The 24,899-nt window shown below is 38.8% G+C and overlaps 3 protein-coding genes across 3 annotated transcripts in view; 1 reads left to right on the top strand and 2 right to left on the bottom strand.

Annotated features, from left to right (window-relative positions):
* The window catches only part of usp13 (ubiquitin specific peptidase 13), a 30,249-nt gene extending 13,032 nt beyond the window's left edge, over positions 1–17,217 (bottom strand). The window contains 15 exon segments of the mRNA XM_063892005.1: positions 356–478; positions 946–1,034; positions 1,123–1,297; positions 1,764–1,917; positions 3,922–4,047; positions 5,150–5,243; positions 6,389–6,460; positions 7,781–7,971; positions 8,058–8,155; positions 8,485–8,669; positions 8,883–9,025; positions 9,712–9,833; positions 12,078–12,138; positions 14,531–14,656; positions 16,864–17,217. Coding sequence (XP_063748075.1) covers positions 356–478; positions 946–1,034; positions 1,123–1,297; positions 1,764–1,917; positions 3,922–4,047; positions 5,150–5,243; positions 6,389–6,460; positions 7,781–7,971; positions 8,058–8,155; positions 8,485–8,669; positions 8,883–9,025; positions 9,712–9,833; positions 12,078–12,138; positions 14,531–14,656; positions 16,864–16,974 — 1,870 coding nt within the window. The 5' untranslated portion in view covers positions 16,975–17,217.
* A 1,125-nt stretch (positions 17,218–18,342) lies between these two features.
* ndufb5 (NADH:ubiquinone oxidoreductase subunit B5) lies at positions 18,343–21,399 on the bottom strand. The gene is made up of 6 exons (XM_063890513.1): positions 21,243–21,399; positions 20,420–20,508; positions 19,800–19,866; positions 19,648–19,709; positions 19,323–19,429; positions 18,343–18,544 (listed from the first exon to the last, which is right to left on the bottom strand). The coding sequence occupies exons 1-6, from the start codon at positions 21,358–21,360 to the stop codon at positions 18,424–18,426; spliced, it is 564 nt and encodes a 187-aa protein (XP_063746583.1). The 5' UTR covers positions 21,361–21,399; the 3' UTR covers positions 18,343–18,423.
* A 168-nt stretch (positions 21,400–21,567) lies between these two features.
* On the top strand, positions 21,568–24,788 carry mrpl47 (mitochondrial ribosomal protein L47). Its single transcript, XM_063891637.1, has 7 exons — positions 21,568–21,571; positions 22,478–22,627; positions 22,722–22,782; positions 22,865–22,961; positions 23,297–23,427; positions 24,194–24,289; positions 24,447–24,788. The coding sequence occupies exons 1-7, from the start codon at positions 21,568–21,570 to the stop codon at positions 24,556–24,558; spliced, it is 651 nt and encodes a 216-aa protein (XP_063747707.1). The 3' UTR covers positions 24,559–24,788.
* Positions 24,789–24,899: the final 111 nt, after the last annotated feature.

Here is a 24,899-nt window from a genome sequence, read left to right as displayed (position 1 = left end):
TGAAATAAATAAAAGTACTGTGAAATTGGTCATGAAGGGCCAAAAATGCCCCAAGAAGTTGAGTAGCGTGGTTTGCTTTTTTTAGTAGCCACGCATGGATGCAAATATATCCCTGTAGGACAAGGTAGGTGAGTCAGAGCTTGTGACCAGGGGATCCTTCTCAACTCTACAGTTTAGAGTATTTGTAAAAGGACCACAGAATGAATAAACAGCAAATCAAGGTCCCAATTTTATTCTAGCTCGAATCAAAGTGATATGCCTTGTAGAACCACATAAGTGTGCTGTATTGACACATATACACACACACACACATATACACACACACAAAGGTGCATACAATGAAGTTGTTCTGTACCTCTGGTGTCTTCAGGTAGCACGATGGGAGGCAGGAGGTCAGGCAGCTCCTCTTCACCGGCCTGCAGCCCTGTGGCCCGCATCCGACTCAAATCCAGAAAGTCTGGGACATCAATGGCCAAATCTGTGCAGGAACAAGCAAATACAACTTAAATGAGCCATGCATCGCAAAAATGGTGATCAAAGCCTCCTGAAAACTGTGGTTCCTAAAGCACCCTAAGATTACAAACACACAATTTCTAATTGTTATTTTATCAATGTTTTCTTTACATTTTTAAGTCAAAGCATAGACTCCTACAGTATGTGTAATATATTAGGTGTAAGCTGGTGTTATGCACTTATTATGAGCATATCTCACTGTTGAGGCAAAACATATGTAAGTAGTATAAGAGATGTGTACTTTGTATTTACTGTATGTGTTCAAAGTTGCAGGGAAAGCCAGTTTCACCTCCTTCTGTATGTGCCTTGTGAATTGCTGTTTGATGGTGCCCTCTGCTGGACATTTAAAGCACTATAACTACTTATAATAACAGAGTTACAACACTGGGGAGGCCAGTAAAAGACGGGTAAGGGAGGGGGGCAAATAGTTACCTAGTTTCTTTGGCACCCAGTCAACCCCAAATGTAAATTTCTTAATCTGCAGAATCAGATACTCTGGGAAGGAGGCGAAACGGGAAGTTCTGCAGAGAAGATTCAAAGAGAAACAAATATTACAAATACAATTTAATTCAAAGATGTGAGCCAAGGAAAAGATGGCCGCTTGCTTACTTGACTCCGGCTGACTTGGCTTGCAGCGCTGAGCTCCAGAAGTCGGGGACATTGTCCGGCTCTGTGAAGGCCTGCAGGCAGGCGGTGAAGGGGATCCGGGCTCGAACCGGCTCAGGAGGAGCCCGCATGTTCTCCTCGGCTTCCCTTCGCTTGGCCTCGTACGCCAGCAGCTCCTCTGGTAGAAACACAGCAAAAACAGACACTTTATCTTCAAAATGTTTAATGTTTTTTATATATATATATATATACATTTATATATATATATATATTTTTTTTAATCAGATTTGATACAAGATAAAGGATCCATTTTAATATCAATAAATCAGGACCATAAGAATTCTCTTTGACAGTCAAACACGTCTTGCGGGGTAGAGAACATATGGATTCATGTGTTTAAGAGGTTCACATCTCTTTCTGAATCGTCAAAACACTCACACCCCTAATGTCCCCCCTCACTCTGAACCTCCCAGCTCCCAGTCTGGCGGCCCTGACCTTCTGTGCCCTTTCACAGGAGGAGCTGCTGATGATGCTCCCAGCGGCGGGAGCCACCTGAGGCCAGCGTCCTGCCAGCTGTATCGACCAGAGGCAGCTGTGGCTCCCTGCTGCTGCGGGACATTTTGTGTGTATGGGGGCTCCTTTACCTCGATTGGTGGCCGCCTCAAAGGGAGCTGGCAGCTGGATGCAGTAGTCGACCCGCTGAGAGTAACGGACCCGACGAGACTGGCAGCACTGAAGTCGCTCCTCCACCAGGAAGCGGAAGGCGTCGCTCGGATTCTCTGAGCCTGCACTGTTCCTCTGTGAGACGACAATGTAGAGGGACAATGAGCGGACACGTATAAATATAAATAACAAAATAAGTCAATCCGATTACAGATGTTTCACATTGATAACAGACAATTCTAAGTATTGATAAAGAACAGCGAGTATCCAACACTGAGAAAATGGAGGTTCCTCGCAGACTGCAGTTGATAAGAAGTGTTTTCAGTCATTTTTGATTTTAAACAACCCAAATGCAATCCTAATGGCAGTAAAACAGTGTCCCACCAGCCTCTCAGATTGTAATTGTATTGTTTGGTATGCTTTGCTAATGCACCGATAATCGCATATAAACTTAATTAGCCCAAAAGTCTTTACCATTTTGTGATCCAGACGCTGTTACAAATATGTTTAGAGTAATGTCTGACTATTCTGTATTTTAGCAGTTTCAAATCAAATGTGCTGTTTATTAAAAATACTGCCTGTCTGCATATAGGCTGGGCAAAGAGCTTCACATTCAACATTAACTCATAAAGTCAGCTGAGACACGACAGCAGACATTTTTAAATGCAACTATCAATACATCTATTCTCTGCTTTGTCTATAAGTCTCCTGGAAAGACTCTAACCAAACTGCTGTTTGACCCACATCTCTTAATAAAGTCATTTATAATGTAGATGCAACTCTTTAATTTAGGAATCATATCAACTAACTGTACTTTCCATAACCAAGCATTACATCTTTTTAGATTCACAGACGCATTAATCATTATCACTGAGCGGCTCTGTGTCTCCTCACTGCTCATGAACAGCAGGGGTCATTAAAGTTCACACTGCGTTTATTTGAAGACTGTGATGAAGGACGGCAAGGGACTTAACACAGCAGTTTGCACTGCAGCCTTTCTGCAACCCAGCCCTTCTATTCTAAGAGGCTACAGAAATACTCAAGTTATAATTTTACGACTGACAAGTATGCCGGCTGACATAGACAGAGGGAAATGTTGCTGATGGTGGTGGCTTCAGTCAAGTTATCCATGTCTGGATAACTAAATCTGTGTCTAGTTTAAAGACAGCTGTAGAGGCAAGAAGGGGAGGATAGTTACAGCCTTTTTCAAACAAACTAAGTTTAAGCACTTGAGTTGCAGCTCTCTACAGATAAAGGGCCAAAGATGGAGGTATCAAAGCTTTGCAAATCTAGGTGGTATGTTGCTGATCTTCACAACATGAAGTTGAGGAAGTGTTGGGTCCAAGTCAGGGCACGTATCGTGGAGGCAGAATAGGAAGCATTATCTGGCCTCCCTGTGTAACAGATAGCACTGAGCTATATATATCCAGGTTGAGAAAGACGCGTCAGAGCACTGCATGTGTTCGTATCAACCAAAGAGACGGTGTGCTGTATCCAGTCAAAAACAGACCCCCCCCTCTAAATCAACTGCCTGTCCATTTGTGTCAGGGGTCAGATGTAATCGGCCATTTTGTAGAAGTTTTACGGTGTCACAGTGTAGATTGAGGTATACTCGGGCAGTTTTGTAAGAAGTAGCATCCCGTTCTGTTGTGTGTTTGTTATGATTAGTCTACCAAGAATAATCTACCTGATGTGGTAGACGTACACTTTAATTTGTGTTTATTTATCACAAGCTAAATCGCTTTGGAAATGTTCAAAAATATTTAAGCATACCTCCTTTTGTTCTAAGCAAACGCCTTTTGTAAAACCTTTTCAAAGCAGAATTGTAGGTCAAAGGGAAAAGTTGGGGCTACTGAAAAGGACATGCAAGCTCAGGAGGTCACCAAAATAATAAGGAGACATCATCCAAAGACTAGTAACATCCAAATACTGCAGTTAAAAACTATTTACACAACAAAGTATAAAACATCTTTATCACAGATAAACAAAAGAGTCTACACAGCACGATATATTACAATTTAAAGTGTACTGTTGTGATACATACCTACATGAACTCAGGCTTTCGTTTCTGCTTATTTACAATGAGCCATTGCGCATTTTCAATATTTGGACATACACATAGGTTTAAGCTTCACTCACCTCCACAATATTGATGACGTGCATGAGGAACTCCTGGGCATCTTGTTGTCTCGAAGAGGAAAACTCTGGGTGTGCCCTGCTGACCAGAGACTTCAACATTCGGGGGGAGACGCCCTTCTGCTGGTGCTGCAATGACCACATCTGGGCGTCAAAAACACTGACTGTACATGAGCACAAGTCTGTTTAAGAGATAAGAATTAGACAAGACAGCAGACCAGAGCTAGGAATTACAGATGCACACTGAATGCAACATCTGGCGGCCTGCCAGTCTTGGGTTTCTGAAGTAGCATAAAAGTACAAAGAAACATATAAAGTACCTCAAATAATGTTAACATCAGTTGATTATTAATAAACCCAACGAGTAAACATCCCTGCCACTTTATGTAGGCCATGTTCTCGCCACACACACGTTATCCAATAGCCTGTTTGACAGGGGAGTAAACTAGCAGCCATTTTAATGTGAATATGTTGATGCTATGGGTATATATTTCCTTAGCACAGACAAAACATGCCAAGTCAAGCCCCGTCCCAGCTGTTAATATGCATCTGAACCTGACCCCTCCATCACATGTGTAGGAAGTGCAGGATCACAGCTCTGCAATATCAATTACTGTGTCTGGTACAGCTTAAAGGATGCCCAGGGCTTACACACCAAGTGCTGAGATCCATTATGCTTTAATGGCTTTCCTCTGCTACTTACCGGCAGGGTTGTACTATGTGGTTAGGGTAGTAAAGGAAAACACACCAAGAAATAAAAATAAACCAAACTTCTGAAGGACTTGAGATATTGAAAGAAGAACAAGAAGATCAAACAAGCATGTGTGACTAAACAAAGCAGGAACATTAAAAGCACTGTTACAGCTGTGCTCAGAGCCGGGTTCATAAACAATTGAGTTGCACATTAGGTACTGCAGCCAACTGCTATTTACAGACTGAAAGAAAAAAGGTCAGAGCACAAGAAATCTTGTTGATGTATTTAAAAACCTTCCTTTTGTTTTTTTCCAGCTGTCACAATGCAAATCTAGGTCAGGTGTATTAATAACAAAAAAAAATAGTTTCATGCTTAAACTGGGAAAGCATCAAACAGACAAGCTGAAACTCTGTCTGCACAACCTTAACCGTTTAAATATTACATCAAAAACACTAACGTTGCTACCAGCACTCAGTATTGGCATGCTTCTGTTGGTTTTGGACCCAGTTTGGGAGCTGGACATACCCAGTTTAATACCTTGTATTCTTCTTTCATCACCTGTTCAATGAGCTCGGATTTCATGGGTGGTTTGGAGTATTGGCCTGAGAGCAGTCCATGTCCCAGTTTAGCCCTGCGGACCAAAACAAAAGGCACAAACATGACAACATGTAGGTAGCCCCTTAGTTAAGTTTGGGTGTCTACATGAAAACCCAGAGGGCACATGAGTTTTTATTGTTTAGATAAGAACAACATTTGAAAAACACTTGAGGTATCATACCTGGAGCCCTTTTTTCACTAACTTGTTAAACTCGACTCTCACCAAGCCGACTTTGTTTTTTACGTCATTTTCCAAAATCTTTCTCAGTTGCTGTCATGTCACTTATTTTTTAAATAAAAGATCAAAAAAATTGGTTATTTATTGATGGGAAACCATATTTTGTAGATATTGCTTTTTATCACAATCTATTTTGTTTTCAAACTATTGTTAAAGTGCATCATATTATTTTACTTCAAAGGGCCTACAAGTGAAAACTAGTTTATTTTATTTATCCTTCATCGAAGCCTGACTGAGGTTTAACACTCCCTTTGAAAAATATTCCTGGCCAAGATTTTTGGCACCTGGCACTTTTTGCATTTATTATACTGTAGCTACATATTGCGATCTAATACAGGAAGAGTAAATTATCTACAAATTATCATAATTAAAGCATCAAATCTTCTCTTTAGAGAACTGCAAGTCTTTCCATTTCATATGCATCTGAACAGACTCTTCTGAATCTCTTTCTGTACTCTCTTGTTTGTGAACAGTTGCCTCATCTGTATTTAAAGTACAGGCTACAAGCTGGTTTATTAATATAATAAGGATTGTGCCTTTCAAAGAATCAGGAAGATGTAATAAACACTCTCCTTCAGTGCCTTCAGTAGAAGGAATATATAATCTGGTCTATTCTTTCTGAATGACCTGATTCTTGCTGACTGGCTATTGAAAATACAGTAAACAGCGACGGGTATAAACATGTTTATCTGGCAATGTGGATCAGAATATGAGATGTGTGTTGCTTCACAAATCTGATATCGCCTGCAAAGCCAAGACTCTGCTTACCTTTCATCTTGACCACAGCACCTGACTGACCTCTTTCAACACACTGGCTTTAAGTTAGTTACTGCTGAGAACAGCTCAGCCTTTTTCCATCACACAGAGAGCAGCACCGAGCAAACATCTTCATTTGTTATGTGTATTTCAACACTGCATTATGTAACAGAGGAGTCACTTACATTTGTGTAGCAAAGTCCTGGCTGGGGTCAAGGGGTGAATAGTCAAATATCCTCTGGAGATTACCCACATACCTAAAGATCAAAGCACATGTCACACGCTCACCTCAGATGGAGCACATGGGCCTCAGAAACAAGACCATTGCAAACAGGCTGATGAGGAAACACCTTGTGCATATGGCCATATGAGTTAAATAATCAAAGCCGTTTCAAGATAATTATTACTCAGCATTACTCTGTAGAGACCTGTATACTCAATCCAGTGAGTACTTTGACCAGTACATCTGCCATTAGGGCAAAAAAATGATGTGGCCAATTGTTGGTTTCTCAGGTTGTTAGAAAGTCACTTATCAAAGGAGATCTTGAACGTGCTGTTAAACCTGCCAATTAACCTTACAATCTGCAATAGTACTTTCATTTAGGAGTTTTGTAAATTGTTATTCATTTAACTCCATTTAAATGCAACGTTTATGACATGGGTGACAAACTCTGGCAGGCTAGCCACAGGGACTGGTCTTTACTGGGTGAAAACAGATCCAATTGTTCAATAAATAAATGCTCTACTGGGGGTTGTGCTGTCCTAATAGGAGTCAAAGTCTTTTATTAGATTCACTATTATATAGTTATGTGATGGCTATGTGACACAACACTGCCACACTTAAGCTCGTGTTCACGGAGGAGCACGAAGTGATTTCTTTGTCCGAAACGGGTGAAAATGAACACAGAATATCAATGAAATTGACAGGTTCCTAATTCTTTATGTGGTTTACTGGGAAGGCAGTGGGCTGGGTATGTTCACAGCACCTTTCAAGGAATATAATATTTGATGCCAATTTTAGAGTCACCATGGCAAAAATACAAGAACTTGCAAGGAAGACGGAAAACAGAGAAGAGGAATGACCTGTTGGCGTGTTTGAGGAAACAGCTGTTTATTTTTAGTCGTAGCCAAAGATCGGACACTCATCTCCGGCTGTTCATCATCTGTTTTATGAATGGATTTCTTTCTCATTTTGAATGTCTTTAAAGTTAATGTAAAGTTAAAAAATGTTGAAGCATTATTAAGCAAAGTTAGAAGCTATGTTTTGGACTGTATGTGTCCCATAAACTGATACATTATTTTGACACACCTGGTTTAGAGTATATTTTGTCTGTTAAGTAAAGAAATAAGTAATAAAAAACTAATAAGATCCCGTTGTGTTCGCCTTCGATATTGTGAATCTACTTACAAACCAAAAAATATCTAATCCCAGCCTTTTTGTGCTAAGCTATATAGAGTATATTAATAATGTAAACAAAAAAGTCTACATCTTAATATAAAGATGATAACATATTTTAGGCATTTTAATCCTACATAATAAACATTGTGTTCTCGTGAAGTCGTCACAGTGAACTCACATCCTCTGGAAGTCTGGGATGCTGAACAGGACCTGCATCACCGTGCCCAGGTAGCAGCTGTTGCCCAGGTTTTTGATGCCCGTGTAGCCAGACCCAAACACCGCCTTCAGCTTCATGCCCGACTCCTGGATCACCTCCCACTCACTGACCCGCGGCCGGGAGTTATTGTCTGTGTGGTGACCGTTCTCTGTCTGCGGGGACAAAGAGAGAGGGAGTGAAACCTTCACGGTGGCAGTCTCGCCTTTTGGTTTTAGTTTTGATTGTTCAGACAACTTACTTTTTTCTGCATCTGTAGCATGTCTATTCCAAAGTGTGACAAGTGGTCTGATATGTGGGGGTCCAAAACTGCTTCCTCCTCCTCAAATGAGTACACATCTGAAACCAAATCAATAAAGTTACTATGACAGGTCTAATTTTTTATGTAACTTAACATGTTGAGGATTTGTGATCAGATTTGTTGTCAGCACGTCCCTGCTCATACCATGCTCTAAAATCCAAATAATGAATGAACAGTTATTAAGAGCGTTTAGCAGGATGCATGAAGCGTTAGAATTATACCATTTCAGCACAGTATTAGAAATATGAGCCACTGTACTGTTTTTTCATCCTTTAAAAGGTGTGTATTCACTGTGTAACACCATGTACTAACTAGGAGCAACTGTAATAACTATAACAGTTTGATAATCATGCCACGTGACACAGACCTGCTCCATCTGGTGTGATGGTGTCCATTTTGACAGCTAGCGGGTATTTGGTCTCTTTGTAGTGCTCAAGAGCATGGCCATTTCCCCCGCTCCCATCAAAGAACCACTTCCCACAGAGCACTGTTCCGTCTGTCAGGTTCAGCCACAGGTTTTCCCTCATCTCACACTTCTGACACTTCCAGCCACTGGAAGCAAAAACACAGAAACTCTTGTTACCTTTGAGTTGTGTGTTTTTTTAAAGTCCTGCAGTCATAAAGACTCTCTGCTCACAAGATTGATCAGATTGACATTTGTTCACTCCAAACAAGCCAAACAGCAAGAGAAAAAATAGCTTTGCACAAATGAAAACATTTCTGTCTACCCAGGAGTCTGTGTAACAGTGGTGTATAAGTGCCTACCTGGGTGGGATCCTGACCGCATTATCCAGCTGTCTGAGGCTCCTGGCATGTCTGGACACCTGGATCTCCTCCTCCCAGGATTCAGGCTCCTGCTTCTTGTAAGCTGAAGGTGCATTGAGCACTGCGTCACAGGCGATGGTGACCTGAACGTCACAGGAAACAGCAGAGATAGAATTAATTTCTGATAGTGTTCGATGAAAATATATCAACCTCAGTGCATGTGTAGGCTACAAGATTATAAGCTTTTAAACATTGGGAAAGCTAAACCTACAACAATAGTGGACATCCAAGATCTTTGAAAGAGATTTTGAAGCTGTGCCACATAAAGCAAGTATCAAGTATAGGAAGACAAATGTAGTGCAGAAACAAACCATGCAACAAGAAGGATAGTAAAAACTAAAACAATCCTCAATATCACAACATTGAATGATACATGCGTGAGTAATACTCAAAAGACATGCCAACACCAAGGCTCATTCACTTTCAAAGCTCACTCCAAAAACAACAAATTAGGTTAGAAAATGTCTCTTCTTAAAAAAATACGAAACTTAAAGCAAAAATATTTTTCAGCAAGTGCATCCAGTGGTTCCCCAGAATCTTTTCTTGGCAAAACCTATCCAAATGTCACTTTTTGATAAGGTTACAGCTTCCCGAGGACAGGCGTATATTCTTAAATGCAATGTTTAGAATGTGTGACTTACACTCTCACTACAACCTCAACAAATAAAAGGAATCAGGCTTGGTCTGCTTCAGGGGAACCACTGAGTGCACCTTTACCATCTTCATGCATGGAAACACACGAGAGCCCATGCAGCACAGACTCACTGACCAGAGCGGGCAACTCCTCAATATTTGGTAAGGGGATCTCGAAGTGGTCTGGAAAAATGACAAGCTTGGCCTCGTCTTCATATTCAAAGTCTTCTCCGTTAAAATCACGGTTTAGCTCTAAATCTACAGAGGAAGAAGTAAACATTGACGTTACTTCATTGTTATTTTTATTGGATGGTGCTCTTTGCTTTTCTCCAGTGGGGTCTGTTCTTTCTCAGTCCCATGATTGTCTTAGGATGTTGTGAAAACGGATGAATCCTTGAACAAGAAAACCCCGTCTTTATCATAAAAGCACAGGACGATTTTATATGAAGCTGATGACTCTTTCGCTCATACATAATTCATGTAGAGCTATTATTAGTCCTTTATTACACACTCTTATCACCAGCAATCTATAGAGGTATTAAGGGGTAATGAGGATGGCTCAAATCTCTGACATTCCTCTGTGCAATTTACCTTGTGGATGAACCTGCTTAGCATTTTATCAATTTATCATTTGGTCTTTCAAATGTCAGAAAACAATGAAAAGGTTCCATAGACTTTCCTAAAGCCATATGACATCTTAGTTAGTCTGAATTGATCGATCATTTTTAAATCAGCTAGTTTTTAACTTTTTTCATATTATTCGTTTTTCGAGCTTTTTGAGACTTCTCTGGTTTCTGTCTTTGAGCAAATATTAATTTAAAAAAATGTTTTATTGAAATATCCTATGGATTAGAAGTATTATTTTAATTGAGTTGGTGTTCCTCTTTAAATCACTCCCCATACATAGTTCTCCACATCAGCCTAAAGCCATGTAATGACTCATGAGAAACAGGATCATAAGTTATCTCTGACACTGTTATTGTGGCCGACGGATTCATGTGAGTGTCTGACGCTACCGGCTACATTAGATCACTGGACTGGTATGGAGATGACAGCGGACACATACATGCCCGCTGTCACATCAAACATCCAAAAATGGACGACAAAAGTATCATACTTAGAGATCCTGACTCATTTTGACCAGAGAGACTCAGTCAGACTTCGGCTAAGGGGTTATTATAAACAGTAGTCATCGAAAGGCAATAGATAGTAAAGTCTATTAAACACTTGATGATGATAAATCATAAACATCAATTACAGTGAGGGTGAGTGGAAGGAATTCCTCCCCCACCAGGCCAGCAGTGAGAGAGGGGGGTGAGAGACACCTGGTCGCCTCTGAGCAGCGTCACAGCTCTAGTGGAAGTGTGTCAGAGGGGCTGACAGGTGGTGGCAGCTGAAAGGCCGACAACCAACCACCCCCTACCAACGTCAGGGAGGAGGGCTTTGATTTAGCACAGTTACCAATCACATATACAAATAAATGGGCTATTTTTAGAGCACATGAGGAGGAGGAGGAGGAGGGGGGAGGGGGAGGAGGAAGAGGAGGAGGAGGAGGAGGAGGAAGAGGAGAGGTCTCACCATGAATAAATATCTGATGCTTTGGGTAAAGGCCGGCCAGAGGGGCAGCTGGCAGGTCAGCACAGTGTAACAAACAATAACAGCAGCTTGTAATGGAGGGGGGTCTCTGAGCAGAGAGGGGCGTTTCTGACCACACCAATCACATTTACTTTAATATTAAAAGACAAGGTCTAATGACGCCCATATGTGGAGGTGGATATTAACGGAGTATATTCATTTCACTGTTCAAACATTTTAAATGTTGCGGTACTTGTTGAACAGTTCATTCTAAGTTTTATGCTTCTACGCCATATCAATTACTGATAGATATCGTACTTTTTACTACATTTAACTTTTTTTTTGTATTAATTTATATAAAATAATCTTATATAAACAATGCTTATAGAGTAAAAAAATCACACGGCTAGTGGAAACAGTTTCTGCTGGGCCCTTGACACATTTAAGGATGTAGGTTTTTTCACCAAAGGGACTGTCATTGTCTAAACTTCTCAAATGGCTTGATTAATTTAACTTTTTTTAAAGGCCCAAAGACATAAAAGTCTCCAATATTTCCCAGCAAAAAGCAATAATTAGATAATGTGTTTTTTAAATTAGGGACATTTTGAGGAACAGAGTTTTATATCTTCTTTTCTTGGGTTGCATTCATTTCATGCCCCCTCAGTTCAATCCTACAGCTACAACAATCTATGAATCAATAAAAAGTAGTTAAAACTATTCCAAAAGTGTAAGTCATTTACACATCAATGACTGATATATTATTATATATAATAATAAATCAGTCACAGGAGACATTTATCAGTATTACAAAATATTTTGCTTTCAATGTAATGTTTAATGTAAATACTGTGTTCTGCTTTCACATGAGATTTTCACTACTTTAATAAAAGGATCTGAGCACCTTTTAAAACACTGCCTTGTACTCACCTAGAAACACTTTTCCATTCTTTCGTCTGGGGATGGCGCCTCCTGCAGCTCCTGTATTTTTCTGTGGGAAAACAGGAAGGAAGAGATTAAATCGGATCAAAGAAGTTCTCATCCCATTAAAAGTGCATTTTAATACCTCTAATGATTCTCTTTGTAAAATACTGGAAAAAGCTTTTTATGCCAGTCTGAGACAGATGGTTGTCATTTTTTAGAAATAGACACTGGATGCTCCAGTTGCCAGGTCGGGTTACAGGGCCAGGGGGGAAACCCCTTCCAGGGCATGGTCAAAATTAAAGGATGATTAATGAAACTGCTTCTGTTGCAAAGTTTAATTTGTAGACTTGGACAGATACCATAATGTGTTCAGGGACTTTCTCTGCCTGTAGAGTGTTTCATCTCTTTTTGTCTTAACAGTAACTTATATCATTTTATTTTAAATGTTATTATGCTCATGTGAATCTTTACTTTCCTGTTTTTCACTCTTACGACTTCCATCTTATCTTATCTTTTTTTTCTCAACTAAATTGTCAGACTGCCAACAACATTTTCAGCCATGATATAATCATCAAACAAAACAACTCTGCCAGTGAAAACACTAAAATGCCAATTGATGGGGTAGCCGAAAAACATCCCAGTGTAGCGGACATGTTTCATCTTAATCCCCTCAGGTGACCGCTTCCTATTCGCTCTGCAGTGATGAGGCAGACACGGTGGCCGTCAGACAGAAAGACAGAGAATGCTGACACACTCGGGACCAAATGGACTCATGGGAAAAAGAAGCAGACACAGGAGCCTACAGAATGTGAGCAGCTGTTTTCAGGCCAGATCCAGGCATGGAAATAGCAACTCTTTACAAAGCAGAGCTTATCTGGGGGCAATTAGAGCCAGGGAGAAAACATGGCAGCAGCAAAGGCTTTTGTTGTTTACCATCAACAAAAATAGGGCTTGTTTGTGAGGTTTTTCCACAAAGAAAAAGCTTAATTGTTTAGTTATTTATACATAAAAAGGGAGACAAAATAACAGAAAAATATAATGTAATCCAATGCAACACCACCACAAACTACAAAAGTTATTATAGAGTTGACTCAACAGTTTTTGGTTCAGTCTCAACAAAACTGTAACAATCTTTGGAAATATTTGTTGCAGGGTTATAGTTTTGGAATGATTATATCTTAAGATGTTCCTTTGTCTTCAATGTATAGTAATATAAACAGATTCTGTTACATAAATCTATAAAATACAGTTTTGTGGAGAGCACTATCTAAGTTGGTACTTAGTAACAGGAAATCTTAAAACACTCCATTTAAACCCAGGTAAATATTCAATCATGTCTGTGATTTAAAAGTTAATCTCTATATACAGTATAAACTGTAAGCTTACCTTCAAAACAAAACATGTTTATGCATGTTAAGCTGACCTGCTGCAAAATAACTACAAGACACTCTATATATTAATGGAAGAGTACTAAATGTTAACATCTCTAATTTAACAGTATTTATATTATTAAGAAATGTAGGAACCTAAAATAAAGTGCTACCAACAGAACAGTGTAAAAAGTTTGAGTCTTTACAGATATATGGATATTACAGATCGATCCACAGAAATGAAAACAAAGCACTACAACCCCTCAGTCAGGCCTCAGTCTGAGGGTTAGAGGCAAAAGAAAATGCTAATACAAAGTTCATATTTTCATCCTTCTTAAATTAAACGTTGATGACCAAGCAGTCAAGCTCCAAGAATATGCACTCGATGTAATTTAATCAGTGATGTTTAAATAACAGCATCGTGGTAACAGCAATCCAGGACACACAGTTTCCCATTTTAAAACAGCTACAAAGACAATTATTATTTGTATTTAACAATGCACATTATTGGGTCAACAACTGAAGATATTTGTACAAAAGTGTTCTACTATATTAGTATTAGAATAGGGTGTAAACCATTTGTTAAATATAATTTTAGAGCACACTGCTTCTAAATGCTATTATAATATTATTTATTTTGTATTTTAAAATATGGGTTTAAGTTTTACCAATTTTTTCCAATTCTGCCAATTTCATGTGCTATGAGATTCTCAAAGTGTATTAGAAATGTGTGCATAACTCTGTCAAGTAGGAACTTGTCAGTTTACCAAAATATATACATTTTAAATGTAAGTTTAATGCAATTGAGATCAACCTGAAGCTGGTAACAAAACTACATCAATTGAAAAAAGTTTCATATTTAAGTTAATAGATCATTGGTTGTGATTTAATTCACTTTATTGTGGTTGTATTGGCTTTTATTGTATCTCTCATTTCCTTTTGTGTATTATTGTTTTATACATTTCAAAACCCTTTCGAAATGTGATTTATCAAAACCATATGTTAACAAAGATTACTACTCCCACTCTTGCGACCAGTGCGTTTAAAAACCAGCTCTCAATAAACACACAGAGCCGGGGTAAAACGTACCTCTTTGACGTGTCGTTTGAGGTGCATGTAAACGCTCTGTCCTGTTTTGCGATAATGTCTCTCAACATGTTCTCGTCCGAAGCCGAGGAATGTGTTCATACACACATACAGGCCTCCCTCTGACTCCTGCAGACCAAAACAAACAGTAACAATGAGCAGCAGCACGAGGTTGAGCACCAGCAACACAACATGTATCACATTGAAACAGAAATGCAATTACACAGAAAATCTATTCTACCATATACTATAGATGCCTATGGTGACTGCCTTAATTATATTGCAACAGCCAGAGGCAGCTTGATACTACTTGTATACAAATATAAATCCTCACAAATATTCTGCTTTGTATTGCCTTTTTATTGACACAGAGAAATACTCTAAGTAGTTTGCAGTGAAAATAGAACAAGAATTAGTATTTCAGTAAAAGCAAAGATTGTTCATCATTAAAGCTACATTTTAATAGAGATTGTGATACTTTGGCCACAAATCTGGCACTAGTTACACAATTGTAACACCACATGCAGAGTGTAAATATTAGATAGTTGTGTCAATGATTCTGCAAGCACATAGGAAAAAAGCCTTTCTTTTTTGCATTTTGTCAAACAGCCAAAAATCGGTTTCAGCATTCTTGCACAGATTTTAAAAAAGTCTCACTCTATTCAAGAAAATGCCTGCTGCCTGTTTGTTTTAATCCTGTAAATAAACAGACTCTCCACCATCTTAAAGAATATTTCTAGCAAGTGAATTTCTCAAAAATTGGATATGGTGTTACCGGCAAGCAATTTGATGTATTAATGTTGCTGTTGTTTTAACTCAGTAATACACAGCTACAAAATAATGAATTTAATGCAGTTCAATGTAATTTCAAGTTGTTCCTCTTTGCTTTTCAGGCACCGGGGACTCTACAGGTTTAAAAACACAGTAACCTTATTCCTCAGAGAATTGAAGATTCAGACCCACACATGTCTCATCTTAGATTGGCTAACAGTATCTGAAACTTGTTACAGGTTACAAAAGGTATGATCATTTAATCTGCATGTGACTAGTGGCTCACATTTAAAGTCTTTTAAATGGCAGGATGGGGTTTTAATATTTTCGGGACGGAAACATCCTCCGGTATTTTCACACATGTTATGTGAGAGACAAGATACCTAAAGAATACCATTTCAAAACTAACACAAATCTGCAATCAGTATGGGCCGTATAAACCCCTATGATAAACCTTTAAGTGGCCCAGAGTGACATATGAGCTTCAACAGCACTAGGATAAAAATAAACCAGTCCTCTGGCCAACATGATGAACTCCAGACAGCTGAGTCACCTTTAAAAACGGTTTTAGTCGAGAAATTAGGTTTTTACGCTGTATGTAGAATGTGTTATGAACCAAAAACTCTGACTGTCAGTCTGTCCACAAATCAGCCTTTACAACTTAAAGGGAAGGTCATACGATCAATTGATTCTCACAGATCAAACGTTTTTTAAACTATACAAATCTAAATATTGAGGTTTGCAACCGTATCGCTATTTCTCTGTCACAAAAGACACAGAAAAAGATATTGGAAACATGCATGAAAATATTGTGCATGTGCTACATTTGAACTTTATAGTGGCACATGGTGTTACAACAACACTAAAAATGCTGTGGGCTACCACTTCTACATTGAAGGCCCGTACAAACTCACTATTTAGTTATTTAAGTCAAGTGAGGATAACAAAAACTATAATGGATTGCATGCATTTTAGATTAGTCATTGTAGCATCACTATTGATGATAAACCTAACTACGACATCACAACATAAACTAGCTGTCATAGGCCACTGAAGGCTAACTCGCACAATTCTTATAAAAAAGATTCCCTGTAAAATATTCAGTTACGAGCATTATGTCAATATTGTACCAACATTACAAACTTCCAAGTAGGCACCACTGACTCAACTTTGAAGGACTAATAAATTACAAAACAGCATACATGTTGCTTTAAACTCACATGCATTAGCTTCACCCTGACAGGGCAGCTAACACTTTATCTGGTTAATTCAGGGGTAAACGCAGGTGTGTTAGCCTGTGTTTTAATGTGGCCTGAACTGCATCGTATACCTGCCTGCACAAAGGGAAGCCCACCCATCCCACTCCTGTTTTGTAAACAACATATCATTATTTATTTGCTCACCACTTCATGGGGAATGTGGCCATGGATACACACAAACACACATTACAGCGGATTCACGTGTGTTTCTCAGCCAAGACAAATGGGACTGTCAGCCCGCGTAACCCTCCCCGGACAACACGCTCCTGTCTCGGCGTGTGTGTGTGTGTGTGTGCGGACGCTTACGGGAGAGTCGAAGGAGAAGGCGCACTCGCTCTTGAAAACCCTATCCCCGGTCCTGGGCACTCTGATGGTGGGCATATATGGGACCAGCAGCTCTCCGAGGTCTGCAGCCATCTTCGCATTCCTGCTTCTCGCACCACAGTGCTGCGGAGCCCCCTGAGCAGAGTGTCAGAGGAGAGGATGCTATTTTTAAATCCCTCCGTCCCTACATTCCTCCAGCCAGGGGGATGTGACGCTGAAAAATGATAAAAATAAGATGACAGAGGGGTGGCTGGAGGCTGGTCTGCTACACAGGCGGCAAAGCTCAGTGCATGGGGGCTAATGTTGTGGAATGTAGTTGTTTTCCTTTTTCTTCCACCATGCAGAAATCTTAGACCTGCGCAGAAATGATATTGCTTCTGTTGACTGTGATGACGCTTTGAACACGGGATGTTTTACCGGAGGGGCCCCTCCCATCTCTGAGGATGATTCATAAAGCCACCCATACTTACTACAGCATGTTTCCCCTCCAGGATCCAGGAAAAGCATAAATACGAAGTACACTTTGGTTTAATACAATCTACCACTCGCAGTACCCCTAAAACTCAATAAGAGGCTCTGGCACTATTTATTAAGGGGGGCTAACATTAAATATAAAATTGTATTTCTCAGTAGCACTTTTCGTTCATCATTAATACATTGTAGCAGTTGCATCACAAGAGATACAGCAAAAGGTTAATTTAGTGCATCTTATAAATAAAAATGTTCTTTGTCATGTCTGCACAGCCCTGCCACCAGGTGGACTCTTTCGTCTATTGCAAAAAAAAAAAAAGCAATTTATTTGCCAAAATCTCATCCTATTGCCTACAATGTGTCCTTGTTGAGACTTATGTGTTGCCTGCCAATGTCGTGTGGATGAGAAGTGAGAAGTAAACAATGTGTGTCTCAATGTGTACTCCAGGCAAATGTTTACACAGTACAGATGAACGGTGCTATGTATGAATTATAAATGCAACCTATCTAGGACACCTACATGAAATGGAAAGTCATGTAAAAGAATATATACATTACTTACATTAATTAATTTGCCGTCCTCATCCCTGCTTAGGTAGGATAAACAAATGGATGAATCAGATTGAGAACTGTAAAATGTATCATGGACTGAAATGAAGCAACAAGAGAAAGGACAGAAAGGACATTCAAATTTCACAGAAAAAAAACTAAAACTTGCCTTGCCTACCTTTGCTCAGCAATGTTACCTTTTTCACAAATATTTAAAGGAATTCCTTTACGATTTGATGGAATACTGCAGCCACATTAATTCAATTTGTTAAAAATCACTCACCGAGTTACTTTGAAATGTTGATGAAACTTTCTAAAACCTCACTATATATAAGAACATATGATTGCACTACTCGTCTGTTTTAAATGGTACGGTTTTAATCTCAAGGTAAACAGGTTCTATTGTAGAATGGAGCCAAAGAGACACAATAAAACATAATATTGGAGTCCATATAGATACTTTATTTACGCAAGAAGGGAAAAAATGTACAAACAGTGAGACTGATCGGCATGATGTACTGATTAATTGTCAGGTGTTGACTTGTTGCCGTAGTGAATGAGCTCCTTGTTGGGGGTCTGGTTTTGAAACCAGGGGCCGTCTCCCTTCGACCTCATGTGTCGACTCACCTCCAACTGTTTCAGTCTGTTGATAACAAATGGGCATTGAATTATTGAAATCATCATTCATAATTAACAGAAAAGAGCAGGTTTCGATTCCCAGAATAGTGCTACAGGTCAAAAAGCCATGAACAAAAATGTGTTGAAACAAAGCTTGTGAACTGAACTAATAGAGAAAGAGATAGAGGCATGACAGCAGTGTTTATCTGTGGATATAAAGGAGGTGTACTTGATAAGAAACATTACCTTTTGAATAACACTATTGTATTTATTCCTAATGAGCATTACAATTGAATGTTTGGTACAACTAATCCATTTAAGTTTGACAAGATTCATTTAGAATTATATTGAATAAAATCATAATTTGAAGACTAAACAAATGGCTTTGATAAAACTCAACACTTTGGCTATACTGAGTGCAAAGTGCAGCAGCTGACAAAAAAGAATCCTTTTAACAGCAGGACACCTTTTGTGTTTGAACAAAACTGTCACACTGCTCCTGGATGCTTCAGTCCGTCAGGACACTTGTTACAATAATAGCCCTTCAGAAAACGAAGATATTAGATAGATATTCCATGAAATGTAATCAAACAAGTAAAAAATCTTGCTCAAACATTTTTAATAATAAGAAATCTGGAACACTCCAAAGAAAAATGCATTATGCTTATAGCATTGACACCTAACTTCTGCAAGATTCAAGCAGTAGTCTGATAATGTTGCACTAAATTCAACATAAGTACATTTTCTCTCTGACTTGCACACAGTAGAAGTAACAAAATATCACAGCAGCAATAAAGACTCACCTCATGTCGGCCTTTTCTTTCTCAATTTCGATTGCAGCCATCATCTTCTCATAGTCCTTCACTGGAGAGTCATAAAACGTCCGTGTGATCCACCTGGTGATGGGGTGCTGCAAAGACAGAATGCAAAACAATTTTACTTATATATTATACAAAATAAACAATAACTGATTATGTGTTATGATATTGCTCATCAACAATTCAGGGACTGATTTCTATTTCCAAATGTAAACCATGCTTGAGCCCATCATTCCCCTTCCAGGGTCGAGATCAGTGACACAAAAACCTCGTGAAAATGTTATGAGATAAGATGCTTGTTAAGGCATACCTTGTAGTACTCCCAGTACTCAGGTTCGTAGCCCTCAGGAATTTCAGCCAGCTCTGCCTCACCTTTACAACACAATAAAACTCAAATTTAAAATCAAAGTAACAAGAAGACACACCTGAAACTTGGAAGATATACTGTATATTCCTACTTACCCTTGAAGACATTCACAGATGTGATAATGACAGCCACTGGAACGCCAGTCAGCAGGAGGTAAAATTTCTGAGAGGGAAAAAAAAAATCAAATGAAATACAGTCCAAGACTGTAGCTGTTACCAAGCCAACAGGTAAGGAATAATTGTTTGGATGCAGATCTAGTTTTTGTGCTTTTATTTCATCATATTACACTTTTATATCATAGAAACTACAAGCACAGGAGTAATTGTTAGACAAGAAATTCTGTCCACTTTGGGTTTGATGATTGCATGGATCGATATCTATTTGCTCCATGTAATGTTAATAATGTAAGTGTGGAAGCTTTTTCTATTGCTGAACCAGTATGCATATCTTGCATATTTCGGATAAATGTATCTTTAATAATGAAAGATAAATATGACACGCTATGAGCAAACCTGCTCTCAAATAAGGCTGATAATAGCATGTTAATCATTAAGTGGATTCAATAAGTAAATTCCGAAAATGTTGAAAAGAGATGCTGATACCTTCAGGAATACAACTTAAAACTCTGTATGGGGTCCAAATATGAGTAACATGGTATTACAGGCTTTTGGTGTCAAAATAATAAATAACTAAGAAGTTTTAGGTAGCTACTCACCAACAAGCGGAGAAATCTCCTGTCGTAGAAGTTAGTGGGCTTGACGACAAACAGTTGCTTTCCATGACCACCACCAAAACGTACGGCAACTGCAAGACAAAGGCAGGGGATAGTGTTATGACTATGGTTTTGACAATTTATGGTGTTAAGGTCGTGACATAAAACTAGACCCATTGTGATTTTGTTTTTTTCGTACGTCATGAACTTACTAAGTTGTAGTATCTGGGTAAACTAAACAATCAGTGTGTCATTATATATTGATGATTATTTCTCAATTGTGTCTTTTTCCTCTTTAACAATAAACTAGGGGTGGTCAATATAAACACTATTGCTATTATGATCATTATCAAAAGGCTTTATAACATAGGGTCTTTAAATGACAAATTATACATACTTCCCTTGTATATAAACTATTAAAGATACTCCATGAGATGGTGTATAAGGCCTGTGAAACACTAAATTGTGCAGAGATTAGATGAATGAAAAAAATGTTCAAATGTTTTTGTATGAGAAACATGACATGGTTATATGGGGAGAGGTGTCATTCAAACAACTTTACAACTATTACACCGGCTTACAGATAGTATTGGCTGTATGGATAAGAAGTGTAGTTTAAAAACGTTATATGCTGACAAAAATACGATATAGCTACATGTAAATAAAATAACTAACCTACGCGTTGAGCTTTCTGTTGACAAGAGGACAATCGTTAACAGCTAGCTAACATTAGCGTGCTAAAGAGCCCCGGTGCAAGGTCACAAGAAGTGACGGCCAGATTTGGGGTCAAACTCCTCACACTTTTAAAGGCGAGGATATCTCTTACCTTTATCTGTCCGTGGGATTGTTCTAGACAGTAATTGTGCCGCATTATTTCCAGATTTTAGAGGACTCAATCTGGCTGCAAAAGCAGCAGCAGATCTGAGAACACTCATGCCCACCATCTTTACTCGGAGACGGCCCAACAACACGAGCCCTGATTGGTTGATGACACAGAGAAGCGGAAAACGCCATTTTTATTTATTTGTATTATATTTCCATTTTATTTTATTTGTGTTATCATGTACGCACATATGATAACATTGTAAGGTAGCCATATATTTATAACTAAAAAAGTAAAATAATAAAAATAAAAACTCAAGAAATGCATGATGGGTAATGTGGGAAGGACTACGGGAAAGATGGCGGCGTCCTCATCAGCAGGACGCATTTTGACTCTTTGCAAGCAGTTTCAAAATGTCTTTAGGATATCTTCAGCAATAAATACCCATTACTGTACTGCCTCGTTGACCAAATACCAGCCTCGTCTGTACAGGTAGGACACTGTTGCAATGTGTAAAACATCCTCTAAACATAACGTTAAAGTCAACGTGTTGCGACCTCATACCGTCTCTGCTCCCCAGTGATGGGCTGTCAGTAAATATATATATATTAAGATTAGTTATTACAGTACAATAAATAACAGTACCAATAACTTAAATCTTCCACCAGCAGACATGTGTTGACTTGGATCAACGGAAATAGTCATGGGTTTACTTATTATAGTCTCTGAATAATATCATGAAAGTCTGGTTTCAATTCTGATGTTTTCAATCAATGGGAAGTATTGCCAATAATTGTAGTTTAAACTCTCACAGACTACAAATACATACATTGATACATCATCAAAAATCTTGTTTTTTATGCGTTTAAAAAAAAAGACATTTCTAACTTCTAGTTCCTTTTTTATTATATTTTGAGTTCCCTTTTGTAAATTGTTAAACTGAGCGTGTTCACGGGTTTTGGCTGTCAAAGAGTCACATCACATTTTAATTAAAAACTTTTTCATTTTTTCATTAATTTTCTGAAAATATAAAGACTACCATTTTTTCCCCCTACAGATTAATAAACAATAACAACATTTCATTAGTTGCCCTGAAACAAACCAGCAGTTACTAAAAGCAGTTTATTGGTCAGGAAAACAACAACAACAACTAGACATTTTAAGGTTAGTAAAATACACTTGTTTTAGGATTTGTCTCAAACTGGTCTTGTTATGTGCATTTCTTTTGCTTCTACCAGGGGAACGTCCTCCTCTCGCTGCCCTCTCTTTGTGCAGTCCTGTCAGCGCTGTGAGTCAGTGTCGAGCCCTGCACACCACCGTCAGCAGGAGGGGGCTGGACCAGTTCTTCGACCACCCTGAGAACTGGGGAGAGACCAACGTGAAGTCGGGTAAAACACAGAAGCATTATATAATTTGTATGCCTACATTACCCTACATCCTGCATGTAGCTTTACTAATAGACATTTGTTTGAAATGTTTAAGGTGCACCATGGACTGCCAAACAACTGAGAACAAAGAGCAATGAAGACTTGCACAAACTCTGGTAAGAACAGTGAAGTTTTCACTGATGCTTCAAACATGAAAAACATTTCCTAGCAGTGTGTCACGCTCTCGTTCTGTCTTAGGTATGTGCTGTTGAAAGAAAAGAACATGCTGCTCACGCTGGAACAGGAGGCAAAAAGGCAAAGGCTTCAGATGCCGAGTCCAGAAAGATTAAAGAAGGTCGGTATGATGCTCCACTCAAGCTCTTACCAAGTCTTGCAAGTTTAGATTGATTTCTGTGGGTATAAATAATTCTGTTAACTTTAATTTTCCCAATTGCATTTAGTATAATAATCTATATGTGATGATAAAGGCTTAGAGAGTCTGGGAATGTGTTAAAGGTACAGTGAAAGGCTGTATAAACACTGATTAATATAGGAATATAAAATCATATTTGATAGACAGACTGTGACCTATTCTTCTACGCTGTTGTTTGCAGGGTTTTTATCTGGAGTATTTTGGCTGTTGTATGTGTTAAAGTCTGGCTAAGATTAATCACACTGTCTTCCTTCCAGGTGAGCCGGTCGATGGTCAGAGTGGAGACGGTGGTGAAGGAGAGAGAGACTGCACTGCGGCTGCTGCAGACAGGACAGGAGAAAGGCAGACCAGGAGCGTGGAGGAGGAACATGTTTGGATACGCCTACTGGTGAGAGCAGATTCTTCTTTTTTACTATGTCAAATATATACATGGAGAAATGCAACACAATTTAGTCACATTTTAAAGGTTCTCTGTGGAGTTATGGATCAGTAGCATTACTGAACTGTTTTGAGTCCCAATATTTTTTTATGTGTATTTTTCATTTAGACAGGTAATTTCATGAAGACACAGGTTTGCATACTCAAATGAGGCCAGGCCAAGACACAACAGCAATACACCCATAGCTGCAGATAGACATTCATATAAAGACAAAAAAGATCCAAATCCTTTAAGATAAGTGCCAAAGCAATCATCTTTAAAATGTACAATTCCAGAAGATGCTCTCTACAGATTTTCTTTAAAGTACTTTTAAAATCCCCTAGACTAGTCATACTGGATAGTTTGGGTTCATGGTGCAGCGGGTTCTGGAGTAGGAAACTTTCTAGCAAACTCTGTACAGACCGAGGAGATCGAGACAGTGAGGAAGAGCGTAGGCATGGCTGTTTACGTGACTTGTGGGTGGATCTATACGTTTGCAGCAGTCCCAGGAAGGATTAATAATAAAAGTTTGACCAGTGTGAAGTTCTGGGCATGCACCTGCATGTTTTACCCTATTCCATTGATCAATAGGTGGTGGTACCACACCAAGATATGCTGCAATTATTTCTTTTGTAGACAAATATTGTTTCTGCAGGCAGTCTGTTATCTAATTGCAGAAGGGTCCAGGCTTAAGAAAATGAAATGAAGGCATAATGTGCTCTTTTCTTTTACTCAGGTATCGCTACAAAGAATATGCTATTCCTTGGTACATGAACAAAAGGTATAAGCGAAAGAGGTTCTTCACACCCAAGTTTGTCCAACCACACATAAGGTAAGATTCGGCTCACATCACTGTTGTGCCCTTGTTATTGTTTCAAAGATGTACAAGATGTTTGCAGTTCAACCTTGAATTATTGCATGCAAAATGATTTTTCTCTAAAAAAATGAATATGAAATGTTGATGTTTTCATATTGGTTCGTTCTAACAGGCTGCGCTTGGAGAAGCATCTCAGAGAGAAGGCCAGGAGCGCCACCTTACAGAGGGGAACTCGGTCTAAACTTAAGGAGAAGTTTCCTCAAATGAAAGTTTCTGCGTCGTAAAATTTCAAATGCACATTTTACAAATCAAGGAGTTTCGACAGCTGCATCTATCTGCAAAGTTAGCATTCAATCTAAATATGTTCATGTCAAACAGCTGAGTTGTCTGAAATTGTTTCCTATGTTGTGTGTGAGTGCATTTGTCCAGCTGTTTGATCCTGGAAGATAAATTATTCTACATCCCCCTGAATTCTTTTTTTTTTGTACTTACTATTAAAATGCATTCATTGAGATTTCGTATCTTGTTTTACTAAAAAATTAGCATTTCAATTAAAAGGGTCAGTAAAGTTGGTTTGAACTGTCCCAAGTTCTGGGATTATGCAAGTAATGAAGGACTTTAAAGC

The sequence above is a fragment of the Eleginops maclovinus genome, chromosome 9 (genome assembly GCF_036324505.1).
Source record: "Eleginops maclovinus isolate JMC-PN-2008 ecotype Puerto Natales chromosome 9, JC_Emac_rtc_rv5, whole genome shotgun sequence".
NCBI lineage: Eukaryota > Metazoa > Chordata > Actinopteri > Perciformes > Eleginopidae > Eleginops > Eleginops maclovinus.
The sequence above is the reverse complement of the archived record's forward strand: the minus strand, read 5'-3'. Positions and strand labels throughout refer to the sequence as shown.

Excerpts from the sequence above, each read along its gene's own strand:
- mrpl47 (XM_063891637.1), top strand. Across the intron at positions 22,628-22,721 it reads AGAGACCAACGTGAAGTCGG|GTGCACCATGGACTGCCAAA; the intron begins GTAAAACACAGA and ends GAAATGTTTAAG. Across the intron at positions 22,783-22,864 it reads GAAGACTTGCACAAACTCTG|GTATGTGCTGTTGAAAGAAA; the intron begins GTAAGAACAGTG and ends GTTCTGTCTTAG.
- ndufb5 (XM_063890513.1), bottom strand. The coding sequence starts at position 21,360 with ATGGTGGGCATGAGTGTTCTCAGATCTGCTGCTGCTTTTGCAGCCAGA. Across the intron at positions 19,867-20,419 it reads GGAGATTTCTCCGCTTGTTG|AAATTTTACCTCCTGCTGAC; the intron begins GTGAGTAGCTAC and ends TTTCCCTCTCAG. Across the intron at positions 18,545-19,322 it reads AAAGAAAAGGCCGACATGAG|ACTGAAACAGTTGGAGGTGA; the intron begins GTGAGTCTTTAT and ends TGTTATCAACAG.